The sequence below is a fragment of the Danio aesculapii genome, chromosome 24, assembly GCF_903798145.1.
Source record: "Danio aesculapii chromosome 24, fDanAes4.1, whole genome shotgun sequence".
Classification (NCBI taxonomy): Eukaryota; Metazoa; Chordata; class Actinopteri; order Cypriniformes; family Danionidae; genus Danio; species Danio aesculapii.
In genome coordinates, this window is record NC_079458.1 from 3,069,817 (window position 1) to 3,094,816 (window position 25,000).

Consider the following 25,000-nt stretch of genomic DNA (forward strand, 5'->3'; position numbering starts at 1 on the left):
GTACTTTTACCATAAACTGACATATCAACCTCTATCAAATGGCTGATATTTTAGAAATTATGGGATGTGTTGAATAAAATGCATTGAGTGTGTTAACTAGTGACATTAGGAGTAAAGAAATGCAATCCACATTTTTTATTGGTGGGGTAGTTAAAGGATCAAAGTGACATATAAAAGTTTAACTAGCTTAACTAGGTTAATAAGGCAAGTCATTGTATAACAGTGGTTTGTTCTATAGACAAATCGAAACAAATATTGCTTAAGAGGGATAATAATATTGACTTTTAAATGTTTTTAAAAATTAAAAAACTGCTTTATTCTAGCTGAAATAAAACAAATTAGACTTTCTCCAGAAGAAAAAATATTATAGGAAATACTGTGAAAAATTCTTGCTCTGTTAAACATCATTTGGGAGATATTTGAATATATATATATATTAATAATTTTAACTTCAACTGTATATTCTTACAAAAGACACAGATATTTTTTTCTTCCCCTTTCAGCAATTTATATATGGTATATCTCACCGTATCCAGCCGTAACACCACTTCCCTCAGCGTCTAGTTCCCCAAGAGCTTCTGTAGCAGCCAAAAGTTTCTCCCTCAGCTTGTTAATGTCACAGTCAGCTTTAGCTTTCACAATGCTCAGCTCGGTGTAAATGTCCTTGTATTTATCTGAAGCATACTTCTTATCCTGCAACACATGAAGGACACACATGAGAACCTGCAGGCGGCTGTTAAATGTGTTCGCGTGTGTGTGTGTGTGTTTCTATTACTCGAAGTGCCGACTGCAGCTCGTCTTTCAGAGAGTTTATTTCTTGTTTGAGGTACTGGATCTCTGACTCCTTCACTCGTAGCAAAACCTGTGTGAATAAAGCAAACGTTTCCATCCAATGAGTCAAAGAGAACAAAATCGGCACTTCCTGATTAACTGACAGCTAAAATCAGAAGTAAAAACTAAATTTGATGCGGTAGGAGAAGCTTTTCTTGACTTGCGCCTCAGAAAACAATGCCGACATGCAATGGACACGTGGTGGCGTTTGAGAACACAGGGCACCGACGCTCTTGACTATTCTGAAGGTAATTATACTGAAATGGTTGAGGCGCTTATAATGACCAAAACAACATTTCAGATGTTTTACAATGTGCTCAGCCTGCTAGTTTGTCCATTCACACACATTTTTATCATCACATGAGCACATGAGCTCAAAATCACATGACTTTTTTTAATGTCATACTGGAATCAGTAAAAGTTTCTTCTTATCGAATAAAAAGTTTATCCTACTTAGTTATGTGCATTATTTTTTATTGATGACCACCATTATTTTAATGCGCATATGCAACATGTGCATAACAATAGGTGGATGAAAACAGCTAATCAGATGTTGTGCATGACACCTTTAACTGATGGTGATAATTAAAGAGAGTGTACCTCCAGCTTATAGATGTCTTTGCCTTGAGTCAGAGAAGAGGTGTTTTTTTCTCCGCTGATGCAGGAGTGCATTCTGGTGATCTCCTCATTCAGTCGATGGTTTAGTTCCTGTAACACACAGAAAGGAGTTGTTTAAATTGCGTTGGGGAATTTGATGCACTTTTGATAGTTTTTGCATTACGTCACACCATTAGGGCAAAATATCTCCTGCTGAAAATGTTCTATTCCTGTCTATAATGCTGTGATGTATGCCATAATGCTCTGAATATTTTTACAGAGGTGTTTGTTTATATATCATTTACCTGATTTTATTCCTAAAAACACAACGGGATGTGTTTGTTTTCTGGCTATTGACGATTTTTAGATTTGCATATGATAATAAAAGATATAAATATTCCCTCTGTAAAAGCCTTCAGACTCCAGAATGTCAACTAAATGAAAGACGGCTACACACAATGTTTATATTTCTGCCCTGGAAATGTATGAAACTGCATACTTGCTTATGTGAGCAAATTAATAGCACAATGGCTTATTGGCATTATTAAACATAACATGAAAACAACAACAACAACAAAAAACGCAGTTGCAAAAATGCTTGCAATTCTTAACATACTAATGAGGGGAGAAATCGTGACACTAACTCAAACTTTACAATAATAATTATTGATTTAAACAAATTTAAATATACAAATAAATCGTATGAATATAATATTAAGAATCTAATCTAAACAAACAAATAAACAACAAATAAATAAGCAAATATTGATTGTCCTCAGGTCAAAGGAAAATTAAGATCCTTCTCATTTTAACAGCATGATCTGCATTTTGTAGACCTGTATTTCCTGTATGTTGCACCCTATGTTTTTATTTTATTTAAATTATATTTATTAATTTATTTATCTTTAGTTATTTATGACAATTTGAAAAATACTTTATCTGTCGTGTTTATATGTACTGCTACAAAAATGCTTGCAATTCTTAACATAATCAGGAGGGGAGGAATAGTGACACCTACTCAAACTTTACACTAATAATTATTCATTTAAACAAATTAAATATACAAATAAATTGTAGTAATATAATATTAATATGAAGAATAAACAAACAAACAAACAAATAAATATTAATAGTCATCAGGCCAAAAGATAAAATAAGAGCCTTCTCATTTTAACAGCGTGATTTTAGTTTTAGAAAAATCTTTTTGCAAAGTTTTGGGTGACCTGGTTGTGTATATGCAGTTTCTGGTTCTCTCGCTGACACTGTCCCAGCGCCTGTCTCTCAGCTTCCAGCGCTTGAGCCAGATGTGCGTTTTCCAAACACTTCTGAGAATACTGCTCTGACAAAACCTCCAGCTCTCGATGGATAGACTGCAACTCTTCTCTACACGGACACAATGTAAAAACATGTTAATCGCTAGGTTAAATCCATGCATACATGAAAAAATGCTTTGAATTTGAGTGAGTTGATATAGTGATGCTTGTTGTCTTACTCATACTGTCTGTGCAGCTCCTGAATATCTGCGCTCACACCGCTCATCTGCGACCGCTGTGTTTTCTCCAACTCCTCACGATGAGCATTTTTCATGGCCTCAATTGCTGCACACACACATACAAAAAACAACAACAACAGCAACACTTTAGTATAACTCTACTATATAAAAAGTAATAATATTGCCTATTTATGCGATTAAAGCCACAGTATGTAAGATTTTTTTATTAATAAAACAGCAGGAATGAGAATCTGCAGTCTTTTTAATGCACCAAAAGTAGAATGACTTAAAATACCCAAATATTTACCCAAAAGGATGTTCAAATCCAAAGAAATAAGCTATTTTAACTAGTGAGACGATGGAGTGGAGTATGTGCTGTGTTCATGCTAATGACATCACAGTTTTTTAAAATTGGTATTTAAAGGTGCAGTAAGACACCCAGTGGTTGAACTAGGTATTGCACTCCTGGATCAAAACAAACGCAAGCGCAGGTTGCCAGATTGAGGACAGGAGCAAGTGATTTAAAAGTTAGGAAAATTATAAGGGTCAGTGCAGTTTTGGGGCCCCCAGAGTTACTATTAGGGGGTCCAATCAATCCAGACCTCCAAACAGAACCCCACAACCCCGCTCATTTCTCTTCCACAGCTTTCAGTCTTAGGCAAGGCAAGTTTATTTATATAGCACATTTTATACACAGTGGCAATTCAAAATGCTTTACATAAACAGGAATAAAAGAAACAAGTATAAGAGAAATAATACTTGTTAATATTATTGTTAATATTAATAATAGTCTCATGGCTCTAACTGAAACCTGGCTGAGACCGGAGGACACTGCTACACATGCAGCTCTTTCTACTAATTTCTCTCTTTCCCACACCCCTCGTCAGACAGGGAGAGGGGGTGGGACTGGACTACTGATTTCCAAAGAATGGAAATTCACTCAGAGACCGTCCCTGCCAAAAATCAGCTCTTTTGAATTCCATGCAGTCACCATTATCCACCCCTTTCGCATAAATGTGGTTGTCATCTACCGCCCACCGGGTACATTAGGTCACTTCTTGGATGAACTGGATGTTCTTCTCTCATCTTTTTCTGATTATGACACTCCCTTGTTGGTGCTAGGTGACTTCAACATCCACATAGAAAGACCTCAAGCTGCTGACTTCCAGACTGTGCTTGCATCTTTCGACCTCAAAAGAGCACCTACTTCTGCTACTCACAAATCAGGTAATCAACTAGACCTTATTTACACTCGACATTGCCTCGCTGACCAAACACTAGTAACTCCACTACAAACATCGGATCATTTCCTTCTCTCTCTCAACATCCACATTACTCCTGAGCCGCCACACACTCCTACTCTAGTTGCCTTTCGCAGAAACCTACGCTCTCTCTCACCCAACAGACTATCCACCATTGTTTCTAACTCTCTTCCTCCATCTTGCAAACTCTCTGCACTTGATACGAACAGTGCAACTGATACACTCTGCTCCACGCTAACATCATGTCTAGACAGACTATGCCCTCTGACATCCAGACCAACACGAGCCAGTCCTCCTGCACCCTGGCTCTCTGATGTTCTCCGTGAGCATCGCTCAAAACTTCGGGCTGCTGAGAGAAGCTGGCGAAAAACAAAAAATCCTGAACAGCTCATAACATACCAAACTCTTCTGTCTTCTTTCTCGACTGAGGTTACTTCTGCAAAGCAGACATACTTCCGTCAGAAAGTCAACAGTGCCACCAATCCTCGCTTGCTTTTTAAAACATTTTCATCCCTCCTTCACCCTCCTCCTCCACCCGCATCCTCCACACTCACTACTGATGACTTTGCTACATTCTTTTATACCAAAACTGCAAAAATCAGTGCTCAATTTGCTGCACCTACAACAAACACGCAAGATACACCACCAACACCACACACGCTCACCTCTTTCTCCCAGCTCTCTGAGTCTGAGGTGTCCAATCTCGTGCTATCAAGCCATGCAACCACCTGTCCGCTAGATCCCATTCCCTCTCATCTCCTACAAGCCATTTCTCCTGCAGTCATACCAACACTGACTCACATAATTAACACATCTCTTGACTCTGGTCTATTCCCTACTTCATTTAAGCAGGCTAGGGTAACCCCTCTGCTAAAGAAACCCAACCTGGATCAAACGCTACTTGAAAACTACCGACCGGTATCCCTGCTTCCATTCATGGCCAAGATTTTGGAGAAAGTAGTGTTCAATCAAGTCCTAGACTTTCTTACTCAAAACAACCTCATGGACAACAAGCAATCTGGCTTTAAGAAAGGCCACTCAACTGAGACTGCCCTGCTCTCGGTCGTGGAGGACCTCAGACTGGCTAAAGCAGACTCTAAATCATCTGTCCTCATCTTGCTGGATTTATCAGCTGCTTTTGACACTGTAAACCACCAGATCCTGCTATCTACGCTTGAGTCACTGGGCGTCACAGGCACTGTTATTCAATGGTTCAGTTCCTACCTCTCGGACAGGTCATTCAGGGTGTCGTGGAGGGGAGAGGTGTCCAACCTACAGCATCTATACACTGGGGTACCTCAGGGCTCTGTGCTTGGACCACTTCTCTTCTCTATCTACACGGCATCTTTAGGAACAGTCATCCAGAAACATGGTTTTTCCTACCACTGCTATGCTGATGACACCCAGCTATACCTCTCTTTCCACCCTGATGATCCCTCGGTTCCAGCTCGCATTTCAGCCTGCCTGTCAGACATTTCACTCTGGATGCAAGATCATCATCTCCAGCTTAACCTCATGAAAACGGAAATGCTTGAAGTCTCTGCCAACCCGACCCTTCACCATAACTTTTCAATCCAGATGGATGGAGCAACCATCACTGCATCCAAAATGGTAAAAAGCCTTGGAGTTACGATTGATGACCAACTGAACTTCTCTGACCACATTTCTAGAACTGCCCGATCTTGCAGATTCGCACTCTACAACATCAGAAAGGTCCGACCCTTCCTATCTGAACATACAGCTCAACTCATTGTTCAAGCTCTTGTCCTCTCCAAACTGGACTATTGCAACTCTCTGCTAGCCGGGCTACCAGCTAGTTCTATCAAACCTCTTCAGCTGCTTCAGAACGCAGCAGCACGAGTGGTCTTTGATGAACCCAAAAGAGCACATGTCACTCCGCTACTCACCCGTTTGCACTGGCTTCCAGTTGCTGCCCGCATCAAATTCAAAGCTCTGATGTTTGCTTACAAAGTGACCTCTAGCTGTGCTCCTTCGTATCTGCTCTCACTTCTGCAGATATATGTGCCCTCCAGAAACTTGCGTTCTGTGAATGAACGTCGCCTCGTTGTTCCATCCCAAAGAGGGAAGAAATCACTTTCCCGAACTCTCACATTCAATCTGCCCAGTTGGTGGAATGAACTCCCTAACTACATCAGAACAGCCGAGTCACTTGCTGTCTTCAAGAAACGACTAAAAACACAACTGTTTAGTCTCCACTTTTCCTCCTAATCTGCAATTGCCTCTCTGGCTATACCACTAACTGAGCCCTCTTTCTCTCTCTCTCTCTCTCTCTATAAAAAAAAAAAAAAAAAAAAAAAAAAAAAAAAAAAAAAAAAATTTCTACTAATGTTTTGCTTAGACTTTTACACGCCTGAAACTTGTCTATAGCGCTTGTTCACTGCTGCTCTTATAGTTGTGTAAATTGCTTCCTTGTCCTCATTTGTAAGTCGCTTTGGATAAAAGCGTCTGCTAAATGACTAAATGTAAATGTAAATGTAAATAAAAACAAATGATAAAAATGATTAAAAATACATAAAAACAGATAAAATATGTTAAAAAGAATGAAAAAGGGTCTTTCAAATGACAAAAAGGGTTTTACTCTGCTTCACTTTACCATGCTTATAAGTGTTGAATATTTTACTCATCCATAAAAATTCTTTCAAAATTTCTGCCTAGTCCCATTGAATGTAATAAGACCACAACTCCCTTTATTCAACACTTAGTCATTGCTTTATCAAAATATGCCTTTGTTGTGATGTGAATACACACCCTTTAGCTGCAAAAACCATATACTGTGCTTTTAATCAGTTGTTTACAAAATTATGCAGTCATTCAATTTCAGGCAGCTTAAAATAATGTTTGAAGAATCAAATAATAATGTTAGATGTTAACAAGCAATGAACTGTTTTAATGAGAATTTGGTGCATTTTATCTACAGTGATTCTTTACCAGCAATAGTGGCGTTTGTTTCCTCCTCCAGCAGTCTTTCCTTCTCCTCTAGAAGTTTCTGGATCTCCCGCTGATGCTGCCTCTGGATGTCTTCGATTACTTTCTGATGCGTCTCCTCCATGGCTGCAAAACCACGCTCGCATGTGGCCTATGATCCACACAAAACAACAGATTACAAACACAAATAAACACAATGTCTCTATCCTAGCAGGCTCTCTAGTAGGGCTGGGTATCTGCATTGGAGTCCATGATTTGGTTTGGATTCATTACTTATTAGTTTGATTCAGATTCATTTCAATGACTAATTTAGGAAATAGGACTACATGTTAAAATGCAAACGTAAAGGTAAATGCATGTAAAAGAAAATGCATTAACTCTTGTATTGGGTGAAGAAGCATATACAGTAGAGTAACTTCATTGACATTGATTACAACACAATTATATAAGTCATAAAAGTCTTGGAATAACCCCCAGTAACACTCCAGAGTTTTTCCAAGGAGTATGTCAATGAGTGCAACGTTTCCCGTGTCAATGAGCATCGAGGTGCTCATGGCGACCAGAGTTCGATTCCCAGCTCAATGTCCTTTGCCGACCCTTCCCTTTATCTTTGCTCCCCATACTTTCCTGTCTGTAAATCTCCACTGTCCTATCAAAATAAAGGTGAAACCCCCTAAAAAGTATTTATTAAACAAAAACAAAAAAAAAGTCTACTGTACATTTGTAGTTTTTGTATATTCTGTTCATGCATTTACTAAAATGGCATAAAGCAAAGGACTGATCTTGGGATTTCATTCATTAAATCAATTAGAAAACCAATGGTTACCCAGCCCTATTCTCAAACAATGCTATAAGCCAACTATGGTTCTCACATACTTATGGAGCAAAAGTGACAAATGAATGATTAAAATGACCTTGTTTGTCATTTAAACATTCGCTCGTAATGACAGATGACAGCGTAAAGGAGTGAAAAGAAAGTAGAGTGATTAATAGGGATCAACTAGAGCAAATGCATGCACTCAGACTCACACATTAAACACCGGAAACTACAATGCTAAGACTATAAAAACACAAGGTGCTTTGAACAGGGGAAGTCCTCAGTGAAAGAAATTTGTGGTAGGTGCATCATTTTGTGTGCTCAAGACTCCCAGTGCTCCTAATGTGCACTACAGCGTAGGAAAAATAGGAAAGCATTATGGTCATGAGGCTACAGGGTTGCAGTGGTACTCTTTTTACAAATCCACCTGACATATATTATTCATAATTGAGCCGGCTTGTAATTGAAAAAGCATGCCATTTCTGATACTTGTTTAAAACAAGTGCAATAAAACCACTGCAACCCAAACTAATAGGAACAAGCAACTGAGGGTCCTACAAAGATGGCACAATGGAGGTGAATGGGTGTGACGCTAAATCTGAAAAGTGAAAAAGTTAAACCTTGAGACTGTCCAAGTCTCGCTGGTACTTTTCCCTCAGGCTGGTCAGATCTCCATCCAGTGGTTTCTGTTCCAGCTCCTCTCTCATGCTGCTCAACTGCATTTCCAGCTCCCGGACTCGGAGCAGGGACTCCCTGCATGCTACTGAATCAGATCCTTCGCCTTCCTCCATTGGACATTTGTCGGCCTCACCTTTGTTCTCCAGTGAGCAGATGGTCTGACTGTAGCTTTTTTTCAGCTTGCAGAGCTCCTCTCTATTGGCGTGTTCCAGCTCCTGGATCTTACCCTGAAATTCAAGCTGAAGTTTTTGGAGATGTTCCTTATGCTTCAGCTCGGAGTCTTCCATTTCTATCAGCAGGGTCTCCAGTTTGCGTTGGCTATTGGCAGCACGGTCCATAAGATCAAGTTCTCTGGTCATCTGCTCCTGCTCTGCCCTTCCAAATTCATCTGCATGTCTGCACTTCAGCTCTTCTTTCTCCCTATGAAATGCCTCTTCCAGCTGGGACAGGTTCTGCCGTTGCTCTTGCAGCTCTCGGAGCTTATAGGATAGCTCCCCCCGCAGCATGTCATTCTCCTCCTGCAATGAACTGATAGTGCCTGTGAAGCTAAGATGCTCTTTCTCCAAGCAGCTCTGGTAGTGCTTTTGGATGGCAGCAACACTCTCTGCATGTTCCTGGACGAGCGCTGCCATGTTGCGGCTGGTCTCCTGACACAGGGAAAGTTCCCTTGTGTGCCCCGCTCTCAACCTGCAAGAAACATACGCGACCTGCACTTGCATCAAAGCCTCTCGCATGCAAACAGAGCTGGAGTCGCTGCAGCATGAACTTAATTGGATTGCCTCTGCAAGTCTAGAAATTGAATTAATTTCTCCTTCCTCGCAGATCTTCTCAATTTCCTGAGCAATACTTCGTAGAGCTTTGGCTTGCTTCTTCAGCTCAGCAATAAGATTTTCCCAGCCCATTTGGAGATGTGATTCTGATTCGGCACTGTGGGACAGCATGCCACCTGCTAAATGTCTATGAACAATCTCTGCAGCTAAACTCTGAGCTTCCTCCATCTCAATCTGCTCCATATAGGGAACAAGTTCAGGAGGGGCATCATCATCAACAAGAGGATCACTCGTACTTTGGGGGATGCTTTCAAAGCAAGTACGCTTTGATTTATTAACAGCATCTTTTAGAGCAAAGTCCCTTTGTTTCAAGGTATCATTAGCCTGAATCAAGTCCTTTTGAAGCTCATTAAATTTGTCCTGGAAATTCGTTGTTAAGTTCTGAAGTGAATATGCAAGCTCAGCACTAATGCATGCATTCTTGATGGCATCCTGTGAAAAACCACTATTTACTAGTTTTCCTGTCTCTAGTTTGTCCATCTCTGACAAGAACATAGTTTCTAGCATAAGTTTCCTTGTAAGCACATCAGCATAAACAACTGAGAGACAGCCATCATTGTTCTTCTTAATGTTTTCAGCATCCTTGTGAATGGAGTTCAGGGCTGCCATAATATCAGAGTTCAGGTCCTGCAAAGAGAACCCCATCTTCTCCAGAACTTCAGCCTCAAAGCATAATGTTCTGGTAAACAGCTTAATACTTCCCTTCATCGACTGCACATCTGGTGCATCAAATATGTGGCACGACTCATATAATGTGTGGCCTTTCCTTAGGAATGTGGTGGCACAAACCAGCCTTTTCTCTACTTCTGCAAGTGTACAAATCAGAGATTCAGCAGAACTGGTCTCATTCTGATTACTGAGAATCTCTCTGACTCTTTCTGTGCAAGACTCTACCAGTGCCAATGCCTTCTCATATTCACCACTGTCATGTTCACTGATAGTCTTGTTTAGGGACTTTTGGCTGAGTTCATCCATTGGCAAGTCATCACAGGTTTTAGTTGTCCAGTCCTCCATGGTAGCTCTAGTACTCAGATGTTCCTGCACTGCTGAAAGATTGGGCTGGTCCCTTATCTTATCCGTAAGGTGCCGCAGTTTCTCCTCAGTGGCTAATAGCTTGGTTTCAAGAGCATGTATGATGGAGATGAACTTCTCAGGATCTCTGCATTGCTGAAATGAATTGTCACTGACTACACTAATATCTTGGGTCAGGCTCAGGTCATGCATGTGGTCTAGACTCAAATCTTGTGTAAGATCCAAAGATGTGTTTTCTGTCTGAAACTTGTCTGCTCCCAGGGACCGGTGATAGGTTTGGCACTGGATAGTGGAAAAACGAATCCTCTGTCGCTTTACTAAGGACATTTCAGTCTCTGAACTGCTTCTAGCAAGAAGCTGGGACGTACTTGAGGATAAGGAAACTTCGTGTTCAATCTCCTTCAAACTCTCAAGCATGTCTTCCTGAGAACGACAACGTCGCATTCTGAGATCTGCATATCCCAGTCGCAGGGCATTGAGGTGTTCCTCCAGCTCAGCGATTCGATCCTCTGCAACTACCAGTTTTGCCTGCAGCTCCTGTTCTGCTCTTCGGGACTCTACCAGTCCTGGATAGTCACGCTCCATTTTAGAAAGTAGTTCTTCTTTTTGCTGCAAGCAAAGTTCTGTTTCTTCTAAACTACTGCCTAAGGCAGCCATCTTTATGAGGGCTTCACTCAAGTCCTGTTCCTTTTGTCTGATAAGCTGCTTATACATTTCCTTTGTCTGCTTCACTTCCTCTTCTTTCTCTCGTAGCACATGACTTATCCTAGCAAATTCCTCAGATACATGCTCGTATGAGCTCTCAAGGGAGTGAAAGTCTGTTTCCACCGTTGTTAAACATGCCTGTTGCTTTCCAACCTCTCGATCAGCCTCTGCAATCTGATTGAGAAGTTCCTGACAGCGGCAAGTAAGCTGGTCACGTTCCTCCTCCAGCCTCCTCACACTTTCCCGCAGCATTCCCACCATATCAGTCTGTGCCTCCAACTCCTGCTGAAGACGATGCACTTTCTCACTCAATCCCACAGTTTCCATCCCACTGCTCCCTCTCAGCAGTGCCTCCACCTGTTCTTGAGCCTCTTGCAATTGCTCCTCTATTTCTTGCCTCCTCTCTTCAGATTCTGCCAACCTTCGAGTCAGCCCTTGTCGTTCCCGCTCATGTTTCTCCTCCAGGCTCCGCTGCTCTTTTCTCTCCCGCTCCTCCCTCATAGTCTGAGATTCCTCCATGGAAATCAGACGTCCTGTAACCTCAGAGAGTCTCTCCTGTAACCTCTGCATCTCTCTATGCTGGTCCCTCTGCAAAGCTTGCTGCTGCTCGAGCTGCCTCAGCTCTTGATTCTTCTCTAGCAAACTGGCCTCCACTTGCCGAAGACGTTCTTCACTATCTTGAAGTTGCGACCGTAATGTTGTTTCATTTCGTGTCCATTCTTCCTCACGCTCTTGACAACGAACTCGTTCAATTTTCAGATCGCTGCGCATTCGTGCTACAGCCTGCTCACTCACTACAATCTCTGCCATAGCAGCTGTTAGTTTTTCTTCCAAGGCTTCGATTTCTGCCTCATGATGTCCTATTATATCTTTTGCTTCACTGTAGCTACGACGCAAGCTGCTAACTTGGTGTTTGGCCTTATCTTGTTTTCGCCGCTGAGACTCCAGCTCAGACTTTAGATCCTGGTTTAGTTTGCTTAGACGCTGCCATGGCGCTTTATGAACGGAGGTGGACACGGCAGCATCAGATGAAGTTTTTGCAATGGACGTGTCACTCTTTAAGAGATTAAAAGGAAAGTGAAATTAGTAAAAGGAAGTCTTCTTTTTTGTGGCCACATACCATTTACGATGTATAACATCTTCTGGGCTGTGGCTGGGCAGCCTGGAATATTTCTGATGTTACATACTTACTCAAGCTTTCCACTGTGCTTTTCTAAGATGACATCAAAGATGGAGAAATGGTGCTCAAAAAATGAGGGAAGATGTGAACAACACAATTTAAAAGGAAATGAGTGCTCTAAAGATACTATGAAATGCAACCATGAAATGCAACCTTGTGTTAATGGATGATATAATAGACAATGTTCAAAAAGATGGAAAAAAGAAGAAAAGGATGGTGTAACTCTAGACCAGGGGTCACCAAACTTGTTCCTGGAGGTCCGGTGTCCAGCAGATTTTAGCTCCAACCCTAATCAAACACACCTGAACAAGCTAATCAAGGTCTTACTAGGTATACTTGAAACACCCAGGCAGGTGTGTTGAGGCAAGTTGGAGCTAAACCCTGCAGGGCACCGGACCTCCAGGAACAAGATTGGAGACCCCTGCTCTAGACCATATTATAACACAGAAACTAAAGGAAAATAAAAAGCAGAATGAGAACCAAAGGCAAAAGATGACAGAAGATAAAATGGACAACAAGACTAAAGACATGGAAAAGCACAGTCGAAAGCTTGTCAAATGTTTACATTGTTATATTTAGCAAACCTGTGGTTTGGTTACAAGAATTTTAACCAAAACCCAGTCAGAGCCCAGGAAAAGACAGACATCACAGATCAGTTAGTAGCACACATGCTGAGAGTATCTTTAGCACCCCAAAATTATTTTTGCAATTAAAAAACCAAGAGTCATATTTTTGCTATTATGATAATATTAATTATAACATCTGCTTAGGTTTAGTTCTGTTTGAGTACCTGAAGTACGTATCCTTCCCGGGCATTCTGCTCTCTCCCACGTGCATCCTGAAGTTGGTCTTGTAAGATACTGTTCTGTTCCTGGAGTCTGGCCAGCTCTCTTTGTGCCTGACCCAGCTTAGACATCAGAAAACATGAAAGCAATGCAATTAGAAATCCCTCCAGGATTTTGCGGATGGATTTTTCTTTTTAGTTTTAGCGTTTTCACGAATTCTGCGGAACATTTTGCTGCATTTCTTTTATTGTTTTGCTATGAAAATATAAACAAATTTTACACATCTTAATTAATTATTCATTTTTTTGACCTGAAGAACTACTGATCTCTGTAATTTATACAAAGAAAACACTGAGAGAAAATAGAAAGCAGCAAATAGAAAATAGCAAACTCTAAACATTTAATTAAATAAATATTCAAATACATTTAAAACTTGAAATGAAAATAAATGCTTGTCTGGTATTTGACAGCTATTAAAACATGATGGAAATGAGGCAGAGTGTGCATGCCTATGTGTGTATATTTGTGTCTCTGCTTGTGTGAGCACGAGAGCGCAAGATGGAGAATGTATGCTGAGGACACATGCTTATATTCAATATATTTAGAAGTTTATCGGTTGATAATCTCATGTGGCGAATCCTGGAGGGTCTGAATAAGATTAGAATTTGAAGTCAGCTACAATGCTACAAGAAATAAACACAGATGTTTCTTTACCTCTTTTTCCAATTTCCCGGTCTTCTCTTGTGGAGAGGCTCTTTCTCCAACAGACACATTTGATATGTTAGGCGAGCCACCAGCAATCGGTACCTGCTTTTCCTCCCTGAGGGGCGTTGTTTCCACCTGATGCCACCTCTGTTCAATTTCCACCTGGACGTCAGAGTTTTTGCGGACCACTCCATGACCATCGACCTCCTGCACTTCTTTGGATTGGTTCAAATCCATTCCTGCCGGTTCCTGTGGCACATTCTGAGGCAGTTTTGATGGGGTCTCTGGACTGGTCATTGTTGTAGGTACAGTCTGATGGTGCGGCACATATTCCGGCACCACCTCTTCTTCATTATGCTGTGGCAACTTTTCAGTATGGCTAATGATAGTGATAGAGGAAGACGTCTGATGAGAGGAAGAGCTAGAGATGGGAGAGGAAGCAATGGAGGATGAAGAAGATGAGATAATTACTGAAGTGTCTGCCCTCTTCAGGGAGGGTTGTCCGCTGTCGTTTTCTTGTCCTGGTCGAAATTCAGACCAGTCAAAGGTTTTAGACCGGCCCTCACGCTTGTGGCCTCTGCTTTTACGCTGATCTGGAGGAGGTGCAGAGTCGGTGATGTCCTCGTGTGGCCTTTTTGGCTCAACTATCGAGCTGTTAGAAAGCTGTGAAGAGTTTGATGGGGGTTGGATGAAGCTCTGCTCCACATTTGATCTGGTTCGTTCATCCGGAAGGGAACTAAAAGAAAAACAATATACTCGATCACTATTTAAATTAGGGCTGCATGATACTGGGAAAAATTGACATTGCGATACTTTGTTTTTCTGCAATATATATTGCAATAGGTTGTTTCGACGTGCGAAATTCAGATGGAGGGCAGGAAGTGATTCTTCTGCATAGGAATCACTATCAGAACATCAAAATGTTCCTGTTTTATGTTGTTTATTACTTCCAAACATTTTGCTTATAAAAGGGGGGAAAGAAACTGGCAGAAAAACGGGAGAAAAGGCAGCAGGTAATAAATATTCATTTAATACATCCATGTGTACTAGGGTTGGGCAATGTAGACCAATTTGGCATCGTACAATGTCGAATGTGAAACATTGCGATAGACGATGGCATCGTCGTCATAGGTGGCGGTGAATTAATTATTCATGAATAATTGATTAATTCATAACGAATTAATTATTTGTAGCCTACCGTTTCAACTACCTGACCCGCATGGTCTTTGTTTTACCCATAAACAAATGATAAATAAATAAAGATAAGTTACACACAAATGACCACCTGTCAATCACTTTTTTCCACGTGACTCTGGCATGAACAGGCAAAGTGATTGTGTTGTTATAATGGCGTCGACAAACTTGGTCAGTAAAAAAGGTGCACAACCAACAGCAACCAAACAGCAGTATCTGAGGTTTTCCCTAAAAGTACAAGCGTGAAAGTGAAAGACTGAAGCAGTGTACTGACGCTGTGACAAGTTACCTGATAGATTTAAAAGACCTAAGAGTCATTAGATAGAGACAACAATAATTAAATATTACGTTTAACAACTATAGTGAGATGTGATCCAGCAGTACATCCTTGATAAACTGTCCAACATGCACTGCTCTCTAGGGTTTTGTGCACAGAGCACCGGCTGCTGACTGCCTGGAGCTCAGACTTGCGCGTTTGCTGCAGCGCATGCCTGTGTGTGTGTGGTCACATGATGTTCGTTCTCAGCAGTATAGTGTGGAAGGAGGGCTTTTCATAAATTCTAGTGTAGACGTGGATCATTTTCGTTCTAAAAAACTAAGACCCATTCGTGTAAACGAGCCCTAAGTGTGTAATTTTCGCTAGGGAGTTTGCGACGGGATGGAGGATCGCCATGCTGGCTCAGCATCGTGATGTCTATCGGCGATGGACGATGGCATCGTCTATCGGCCCAACCCTAGTGTGTACAAACTTTTTTTGAACGCGATAATTTGTTTGACAGCACCAATCCAAGTAATTCAAGTAATTATCTATAGTATGCTTCCAAACAGTATGGTATTTACTATAGTATTTTTCATGTAATACCTTATACAGTATCTAGCGCCTTGATGACAGGCAAATATATTTTAGTTCAGTAGAAAACTTGGCCCTCTTCATGATATAAGGATCATGCCCAAGATATGTGGTTATTTTCTATTTATATTTCCTTTGAAATATGGCATAAATTGCAAAAATACGAACTTCTATTTCTCCTATTTAGTTTTTTACTGCCTGTCCTCCATCTGAATTTCGCACGTCACCAGAACCACGTGATTGAAAACAACATATAGGAATATTTTCACAGGATGACTATTTGGAAAGAAATCTGAATTTTACATTGATTGGGATGATTTTTTGAGAGGCCATTTGCATAAAATTTACAATTACATTACAGCACTTATAAATAAACAGCACTTAATGGTTTTCAGTGGAGTCTAAGAGTTTGGACGTACAGAAATTCAATAATCAAATGTAAAATAACATGGTACAGTCTTCATCCTATACATAATTAATCACAATTAATCTTTGTGAAAGTGTCAAACTTGATAATTTATAGTGTTCAAATAGTTTAAATGCACTTGAAATTGCTTGATATTCTACGATGTGTCTATTGCATTGCGATGTCAATGCTGAAACGATATATTGTGGAGGCCTACTTTGAATTATTAATGGTGATACCTGCAGTTAAATGGTTACTTCACCCGAAAATGAAAATTGTTTTTAAGACTTTTTTGTATGCGAGTGGTTTGAACCCAAACAAACACGAAAATAAAACAAAACAAACAAACAAAAATAAGTAAAAATCTGCAAAATGAGTAATAACAAAAAATGACACAAGGAGAAAGTCCTGAACTACTGAAACGTATTTAATACTTTATATTAAAGGCTTTTTTGGTGCTGCAGCTTACACAGGTCTGTGCCAAGTCACAGGTCTGAGTTTTTCCACAAACTTCAGCAGAGTGTCAAAATCTTGAAGTTCTGTGGGTCTCGTCTATCAAATCTGAGTTTAGTTTTGTATTTTCAATTGGATTGAAGTCAGGTGATTGGCTGGGCCATTCTACAGCTTGATTTTCTTTCTCTGAAACCATTTAAGTGTCTCCTTGGCTGTGTTTTTGCAGCTGACATTCATTTACAATGACAAAGGGCAGAAGGTTGCTGAAGAACTACCGAATTTCAGCTGCTGTCTGGGCTTTCACTGCCTTTCTAAACCTTCCTTTCTTCATGTGTTCAATACTTTTTACCCGTGTCATTTTATTTTATTAAGTATAACTTAATTTATAAACTAATTAATGTTGTTGTCTTTGCATAATATGGGTTTCTTTGGTTGTTAATTACACCCAGTGAAAATTTCAAGTCAACAGCACCTTTAGAAATATGTTTTCTGAGAAAAATGGTGACGTGCTCAATACCTATTTCTGCCACTGTAGTTGTAAACATAATAGTACCGATCTTAAAATGCATTATGAATCACACACACGCAGACACACACGGTGTTAAAGCAGAGTCTAAAAACACACACTCAAAGCACTGAAGACAGGATGGCTTGATTAATAGTTAGCAGGGTGAGGAAAAGCATCTGGTCACTGCAAGGCATTCAACTACTGTCAAACACGTCAGTAAACACTCATGTGTGTCTGTGCTACTCGGGGCTTTTCTAAAAATGGCCACTGATGCAATGATATTCTTTCATCTCATTTTAAAGATGCAACCGGTATAACATCATAACAAAAAGATGGAGACCCTGACAGGGTGTGAACGTCAAAATAAAAGCCAAACATCACCCCTTGTAATTCTAGCACCTTCATGTGACTTTAAGTGTCATGTAGGGAATTAATCAAATTTATAATTCGCTATTAAGGGATTACTAAGAAAACTTAATTATAAATGCTACTTATGACTTTTTTTAAAGGTGTTTTCAAGTCGTCTGTCCACAATGATGATATTTAGTATGTCCTTGTACACACTGTAGAAGCTGACAAAATGTCCTCTCAGGCAGGCAGAAATTCTCACACATCATTTAATCATGTTGTGACTGGCTATCATGTGGTGTGAAACAGCTGGAATGTCAAACTAGATAAAGTGTTAAATTGCAGGCCCATAGCCAGCCTGGTGAAAGAAATGGTTCTTATTTTCTTAAAAAGTGGACCTTTTTGTAGTTATTCGCCTCATTTTAAATGCTGAATTTTAGTGACATTTTGAGCACTATTTTTCGCTTGTTGGATGGTCATTATAACCACACTTTTTGATGCGTCAAAAACATTTCCTGAACATTTAAAATAAAGAAATATGACAACATTACCTTTTTTTAAAAAAATACAAATGTATTACATCTCGGGTGGGGTGGTGGCACAGTGGGTAGTCACCTCACAGCAACAAGGTTGCTGGTTCAAGCCTCGGCTTGGCAAGTTGTCATTTCTCTGTGGAGTTTGCATGTTCTCCCTGTGTTGGCGTGGGTTTCCTCAGAGTGCTCCGGTTTCTCCAACAGTCCAAACACATACGCTATAGGTGAACTGGGTAAGCTAAATTGGCCAAAGTGTATGTGTGTGAATGTGAGAATGTATGGGTGTTTCACAGTGTTGGGTTGCAGCTGGAAGGGCATCCGCTGCATAAAACATATGCTGGATAAGTTGGTGGTTTATTTCGATGTAGCAACCCCAGATTGCCAAAAAGAAAATGAATGCATTACTGTACATCATGTATCACTAGAATTAAAAAAAAATCAGGATTCCGCCTGGTCCTAAAGACTTCTTCAATGGTTTAATTTCACAATTTATAAGCTTATTTATTAGCTTTATAACTGATGTATGACACAAATTCTGGACCTTTCTGGAGTGAGGGGTGGGTCTTTCGAACCAACCAATCCCCCCCCCGCTACAGGCCTAAAATTGATGTAAATTGAGTGGTTAAGTGCGCCGACATATAGCACCATGGTGCTCACGGCGACCCGAGTTCGATTCCCGGCTTGAGGACCTTTGCCGACCCTTACGGTCTCTCTGCTCCCAACTATTTCCTGTCAATTCTCTGCACCATTCTATCCATTAAAGGTTAAAAACCCCTAAAAAATTAGTAGAAAAAAATGCATCACTATGATAAACTAAACACACACACAGCAGTGCTTTAACACACTCCAAAATGGTGCTGTGAAATATGCATACCTGTCAACCCTCCCATTTTGGCCGGGATTCCCCCGTATTTTACCATTCTATCATCCCGTTTAAGTATTTTCCCTTATTTCTCCTGTATTTTTTTATCTCTCTAAGAAAGTAACCTCAAATAGCTGATCCTGAATGTGATTTAAGTGCAAGAGCTGTTGAAAAGAATTACGTTCTCGCTTTATTTTGGCTTGAAACACCATTGAAATGAATATAAAAACTGGCCCATTCACTTCATTTCCATTAAAGCTGTGTGTCGACTGTTGCCTATAATAACCTCTGAATCAGTCAATTCATGTATCGGTGCTGACCGACGGATGTGATCCGTAAAGTGATCAAGACATCGTTCCCAGATCAGCTTCTGTACAAGCGATTTGAAGAGGAGCAAAAGAGGACACTTTCAGATTTTTTTGTGTTTTTAAACAAACAAACACACTTAATATGTAAACATGTCCATCCTGGAGTGTTTTATTTTGTACATTCATTCATTCATTTTCCTTTGGCTTAGTCCCTTTGTTCATCAGGGGTTGCAGAATGAACCGCCAACTTATCCAGCATATTTTTTACACAGCGAATGCCCTTCCAGCTGCAACCCAGTACTGGGAAACACCATAAATTGTTACGAAAGTAATCGAATGCTTTTATTATAGATCTGGTCAGTCTTAAAGTGACACCACCTTGCTGCTCTACACTAAATAACTATAGTTGTTGTGATTTAAATTGATATAACTAGAGTGATTAATTAATGCTCCACTTGTCATTTCATTGTTAAAAGGAGAATTTATTTACCTTGGCATTTATATATGTTATGTTGCTTTAAGAACAGTTTCCAATTATGCTTAGCGCTACTAAAACGCGGCTGTAACTATTAGCAACTGACTCAGTGTGAGTGTGTGTGTGTTCGGAGTTCACTCCTGGTTCAGTACACCGATAACAACTTCAGTAAACAGTTCATTGTCGTTTAAACCAAAGTATTCCAGTCGTCATTATTGCTGCTAAAAGGAAAAGACAGAACTATAGTAACTTTAATCCATGTTTAAATACAGTGAATAAAACGTGAACAAGATTTTATAACTTGATTTAAATTTATGTATAAGCCATTGACTTTTAATAGGCGAAACCTTTCTTTTTATTTTCAATATTTTCTAATGTTTTCTGTGTGTTCAATCATTTGTAACAGCTTCAACTAGGCTTACAGTATATACACAATTAAACTGCTCTGAATGTTTTTTTTCCCTGGCTTCTCCCGTATTTTTACATCCCAATGTCGACAGGTATGACCCACACACACACACACACACACACACACAAACAAACACACAAACAATCCTACACAAACAAACAAATAAACACACAAAAGCAAGCAGGTAAGAATAAGAAGAGGAAATGCCAACCTGGGCATAAGAACTGAAAGTTTCAGAGAGACGTTTTTCCTGTGGCCGGAGGGATGAAGCAGGAAAAACACAAGGAAAAAAGGTCATATAGGTGAGCATCTAGGAAAAGAGAAAAACATACTACAACAACAAAAGAAGAAACAGAGAAACTTTCAAGTTAAATAGACTTAGGAGAAAGCAGAAAACTCGAGAGGGAAATTGGGAAGTTGATGCTTCGTATTTAAGGATGTGAACTGATGTGCAGGAATAATATATATTCACGGTTATAGCACTGACAGACAAAGTAAAAGGTGAGTATTGTTCTTTTTCCTAATGAATATAAAGAGAAAACCATGTAAAAGCTCACCGTGTGACATCTGGAGCGACAGTGGGCCGCATGTTCTTCAGAATGGCTTGAATCCAGTTACGACGTATCCCAGAAGTCATAGCAGACAGCGTGAACGCCCCTTCTTTACTCTGAGAAGACAACAAAGACAACCAATTAAAGACTGATATGAGCGTATACTGTAGGAAATACTGCAAACACAATCAGTTTGGATTATAAAAGACTTAATTAACTATTAATCATTCTCCCTAAGCTTAGTCCCTTTATTCGCCACAGCAGAATGAACCGCCAAACATATCCAGCATATGTTTTACACAGCGGATGCCCTTCCAGCTGCAACCCAGTACTGGGAAACACACTCATTCGCACTCATACACTATGATCAATTTAGTTTATTCAATTCCCCTATAGCACATGTGTTTGGACTGTGGGGGAAACCGGAGCACCCGGAGGAAACCCACACCAACACGGGCAGAACATGCAAACTCCACACAGAAATGCCAACTGGCCCAGCCGAGGCTCGAACCAGGGACCTTCTTGCTGTGAGGCGACAGTGCTGACCACTGAGCCACCGTGTCACCTATTTAGCTAATATGGTTTCTAAAATAGGATTGTTTTTCCATTTAATGAATATAAGTGTCAATATTTACTGGATATATTACTCTTGGTATTGGTTTTGAGTAAAATGTCAATATTTGTGTTGTTTTAGTAATGATTTCTTCCTAATTTCATGTAGAATTTCTTGTTTCCAAATTTGTTATTTGGCTCATTTGTTATTTCAACATTTGAAACAACAAATGGGACAGGATAACAAATGTTTTCAACCAAATAGGGTTAAAACATTGGTATTAATGTAAGCATATCTGAAAAGATGGCAACTTTTTGTTTGTTTTTATGCTAAACAAAAGAGCAAATATACTAAATATGCTGAAAGACTTTAAATAGCTTTATATATTATTTACATTGATTTATTTACATTGGAATATTGCAATATACAGCAAATATCATGACTATTTTCTAACTTTGTATAAGCAATAAATCTATTTTATTATGTCTTATTGAATGATTAATTTCAGAAAAAAATACAAAATGTATAGGCTAACAAATAGTTTTAAAATGACTTGATATTTCCACATCATGACAAATCACAAAAGCATGTCACAGTAACACTAGTCCACGATAAACAGATCCAAAAAGATATTGTCCAATCACATCCCAGAATAAAAGTGAAGCAAGAACAACAACCGGGCAGATGAGACAGGAAGACGAGCTTCAGACAGGAGTTTAGCATTACGTTATCCGCGGCATTCTCTGTCCAAAGCATAAAGATAGCAGGCTGAAGTTATATTTACAGTTGTTATTCATTTCTTGACACTGACGCCTTGCTGTTCGTCTGTACACAGAGACAGCCAAAGCTTTCTGCTATTTCTGACATCTCCAAAATAACTTTAAAAACAGCACCGGGAATCCTACACTTACGCCACGAAAAGCACAATATCAGGTACATCTCAACAGATTTATTAATAAAACACAACAGCGTGGAAGCCTAACATTTAGAAATGAAAACTTCTCATTTATTAAGTCATGATAAAACTTGATTTTAAGTTGTAAATCAATTCTGAATCAGTGAATCAATTGATGATCAAGTGAATCAATTCTGAATCAACATTATCCATGACATAGTGTAGTCTTTACCATGGGGATACATTCATGGGGTTACGTTTTTATTAATATTATTTATATTTGCATATTTATATTTGCAAGTCAAATTGTGTTTGTAAATTATAAATATAAATGCAAAAGTAAGAATTTTACTGCATTAAGTAACTTTAATTAGACATCTTTAATTGAATAATCAACTTTTATATTATTATTAAATATATATTAAAATAAATAAATATTCAAATAAAGTAAAATGTATAATAAAGTCAAATAAAAGTAAACGTAAAGTAAAAAATGAAGCGACTACCTGAATATTCTCTGGATATACTGGAATTTTTAGGTACGGGTTTGAGCAAAACGTTAATATTTGGTACAACCCTTCCTACTCCCCAAGAACTGTGCTTATCCAGAGCGAGCAGAAGGGCTGCCAAAATCACTCTGGACCCCTCACACCCAGCACACTGCCTCTTTGAACTTTTACCTTCTGGTCGACGCTACAGAGCACTGCGCACCAGAACAGCCCGACACAGAAACAGGTTCTTCCCTCAGGCAATCCATCTCATGAACACTTGATGATAATAATTGTGGAACCAACATCACTACTTGCTATACACTTTTATACACATATACACTTATTTAACAACACACTTTACATGACAATTTGCACATAACAGCTGCACATATAATGTTGTATATAGTAATAAACACGTACATACACTTGTCAATCTGTATATCTGCATTCACTACTTACTTCTATTTTTTAAAATATATTTATGATCTGTTTTTTGTCCTGTCTCTGTTATCCTGTTGCACTGTAGAAGCTCTGTCACCAAAACAAATTCCTCATATGTGTGAACATACCTGGCAATAAAGCTCTTTCTGATTCTGATTCTGATATTTGTTTTATTATATAAAGGTCTGATAATATTTCCTCCAAACTTTGAAGTAAAAACACTCTCTAATCTTGAGCAGTTTTTTTTTAGAAAATGACAACAGGGTTTTTCTCTTCTAAAGTAAAAACACTGGTATTGTGTCTAAAAATCTATATAAAACAAGACACCTTTTTAAATGAAAAAAAAAAAAAGTTTCTCAATAACATTTAAGTAAAATTAGAAAATTTTGTTTAAAAGTAAGACATTTTTACAGCATAAACTTGATAGACTTTAAATACTTTTCATTTAATAAATCAACTTTTATATATGTTTCCATTTTATACTATATAATATCTACATATTATATTATAATATATTATATTACTGTATGTTACATTATATTATTCATTTCCTTTATTAATCAGGGGTCGCCACAGCAGAATGAACCGCCAACTTATCCAGCATATGTTTTACGCAGCAGATGCCCTTCCAGCTGCAACCCATCTCTAGGAAACACCCATACACTCTCATTCACACACATACACTATGGACAATTTAGATTACCCAATTCCCCTATAGTTTAGACTGTGGGGGAATCTGGAGCACCCAGAGGAAACCCACGCGAACACGGGGAGAACATGCAAACTCCAACAGCGACCTTCCTGCTGTCGGGCGACAGCCCTACCCACTGCGCCACTGTTTCACCTATATTATAATATATTACTTTATATTGTATACATATTTTATCGATAAATTATATTATGTTACATTATGTTATGTTACGTTACATTACGCTATGTTATGTTATGCTATGTTATTTTATGCTACATTATATTAAATTATGTTACATTATATATTATTATAATATAGTATGTTACATTATATTGCATAACAGCACATTATTTTGTATTTTATATTATATTATATTATATTATATTATATTATATTATATTATATTATATTATATTATATTATACATTATATTATATTATATTACATTGTTACATTATATTATGTTATATGTTACATTATATTACATTACACTACATTATATTGTATTATATTATATTATGTTACATTATATTACACCACATTACATTGCATTATATATTATATTATGTTATATTATATTATATTACATTACATTACATTACACCACATTATATTGTATTATATATTATATTATATTATATTATATTATATTATATTATATTATGTTACATTATATAATGTTATATTATGTTACATTATATTACATTACACCACATTATATTATATTATATTATATTATGTTATATTATGTTACATTATATTATGTTATATTATGTTACATTATATTACATTACACCACATTTTATTATATTATATTATATTATGTTACATTATATTATGTTATATTATATTATACATTATATTACATTACACCACATTATTTTGTATTATATATTATATTATGTTATATTATATTATATTATATTACACTACATTATATTGTATTATATTATATTAAGTAATATTATATTATTTTACATTATATTACATTACATTGTACTAAAAATGAAATAACTACTTGAAAATTCTCCAGTCTTTAAATAACAAAAAGTTTCTAAATATCAAATCTGTTCAATTAAAAAAAAAATGTCATTAGTAGTTTACAAAATAAAACAAAACACATCTCACCCAAACACACTGTAATACCTTTACATAAGTGATGACAATTGTTT

At 38.3% G+C, this 25,000-nt stretch overlaps 1 protein-coding gene across 7 annotated transcripts in view; it reads right to left on the reverse strand.

Moving 5' to 3' along the window:
* The window catches only part of si:ch73-103b11.2 (protein outspread), a 109,608-nt gene that overhangs the window by 12,469 nt on the left and 72,139 nt on the right, over window positions 1-25,000 (reverse strand). For 6 of the 7 annotated variants that reach the window (XM_056451217.1, XM_056451211.1, XM_056451216.1 and 3 more), the window contains exons 13-23: window positions 20,764-20,873; window positions 20,418-20,456; window positions 13,870-14,596; window positions 13,161-13,277; window positions 8,566-12,246; window positions 7,132-7,279; window positions 2,921-3,026; window positions 2,652-2,811; window positions 1,432-1,539; window positions 776-862; window positions 528-693 (exon numbers count right to left, since the gene is read on the reverse strand). In XM_056451217.1, coding sequence (XP_056307192.1) covers window positions 528-693; window positions 776-862; window positions 1,432-1,539; window positions 2,652-2,811; window positions 2,921-3,026; window positions 7,132-7,279; window positions 8,566-12,246; window positions 13,161-13,277; window positions 13,870-14,596; window positions 20,418-20,456; window positions 20,764-20,873 — 5,449 coding nt within the window. The remainder of the gene's footprint in view (window positions 1-527; window positions 694-775; window positions 863-1,431; window positions 1,540-2,651; window positions 2,812-2,920; window positions 3,027-7,131; window positions 7,280-8,565; window positions 12,247-13,160; window positions 13,278-13,869; window positions 14,597-20,417; window positions 20,457-20,763; window positions 20,874-25,000) is intronic. The other variant, XM_056451212.1, reaches the window with a different exon arrangement.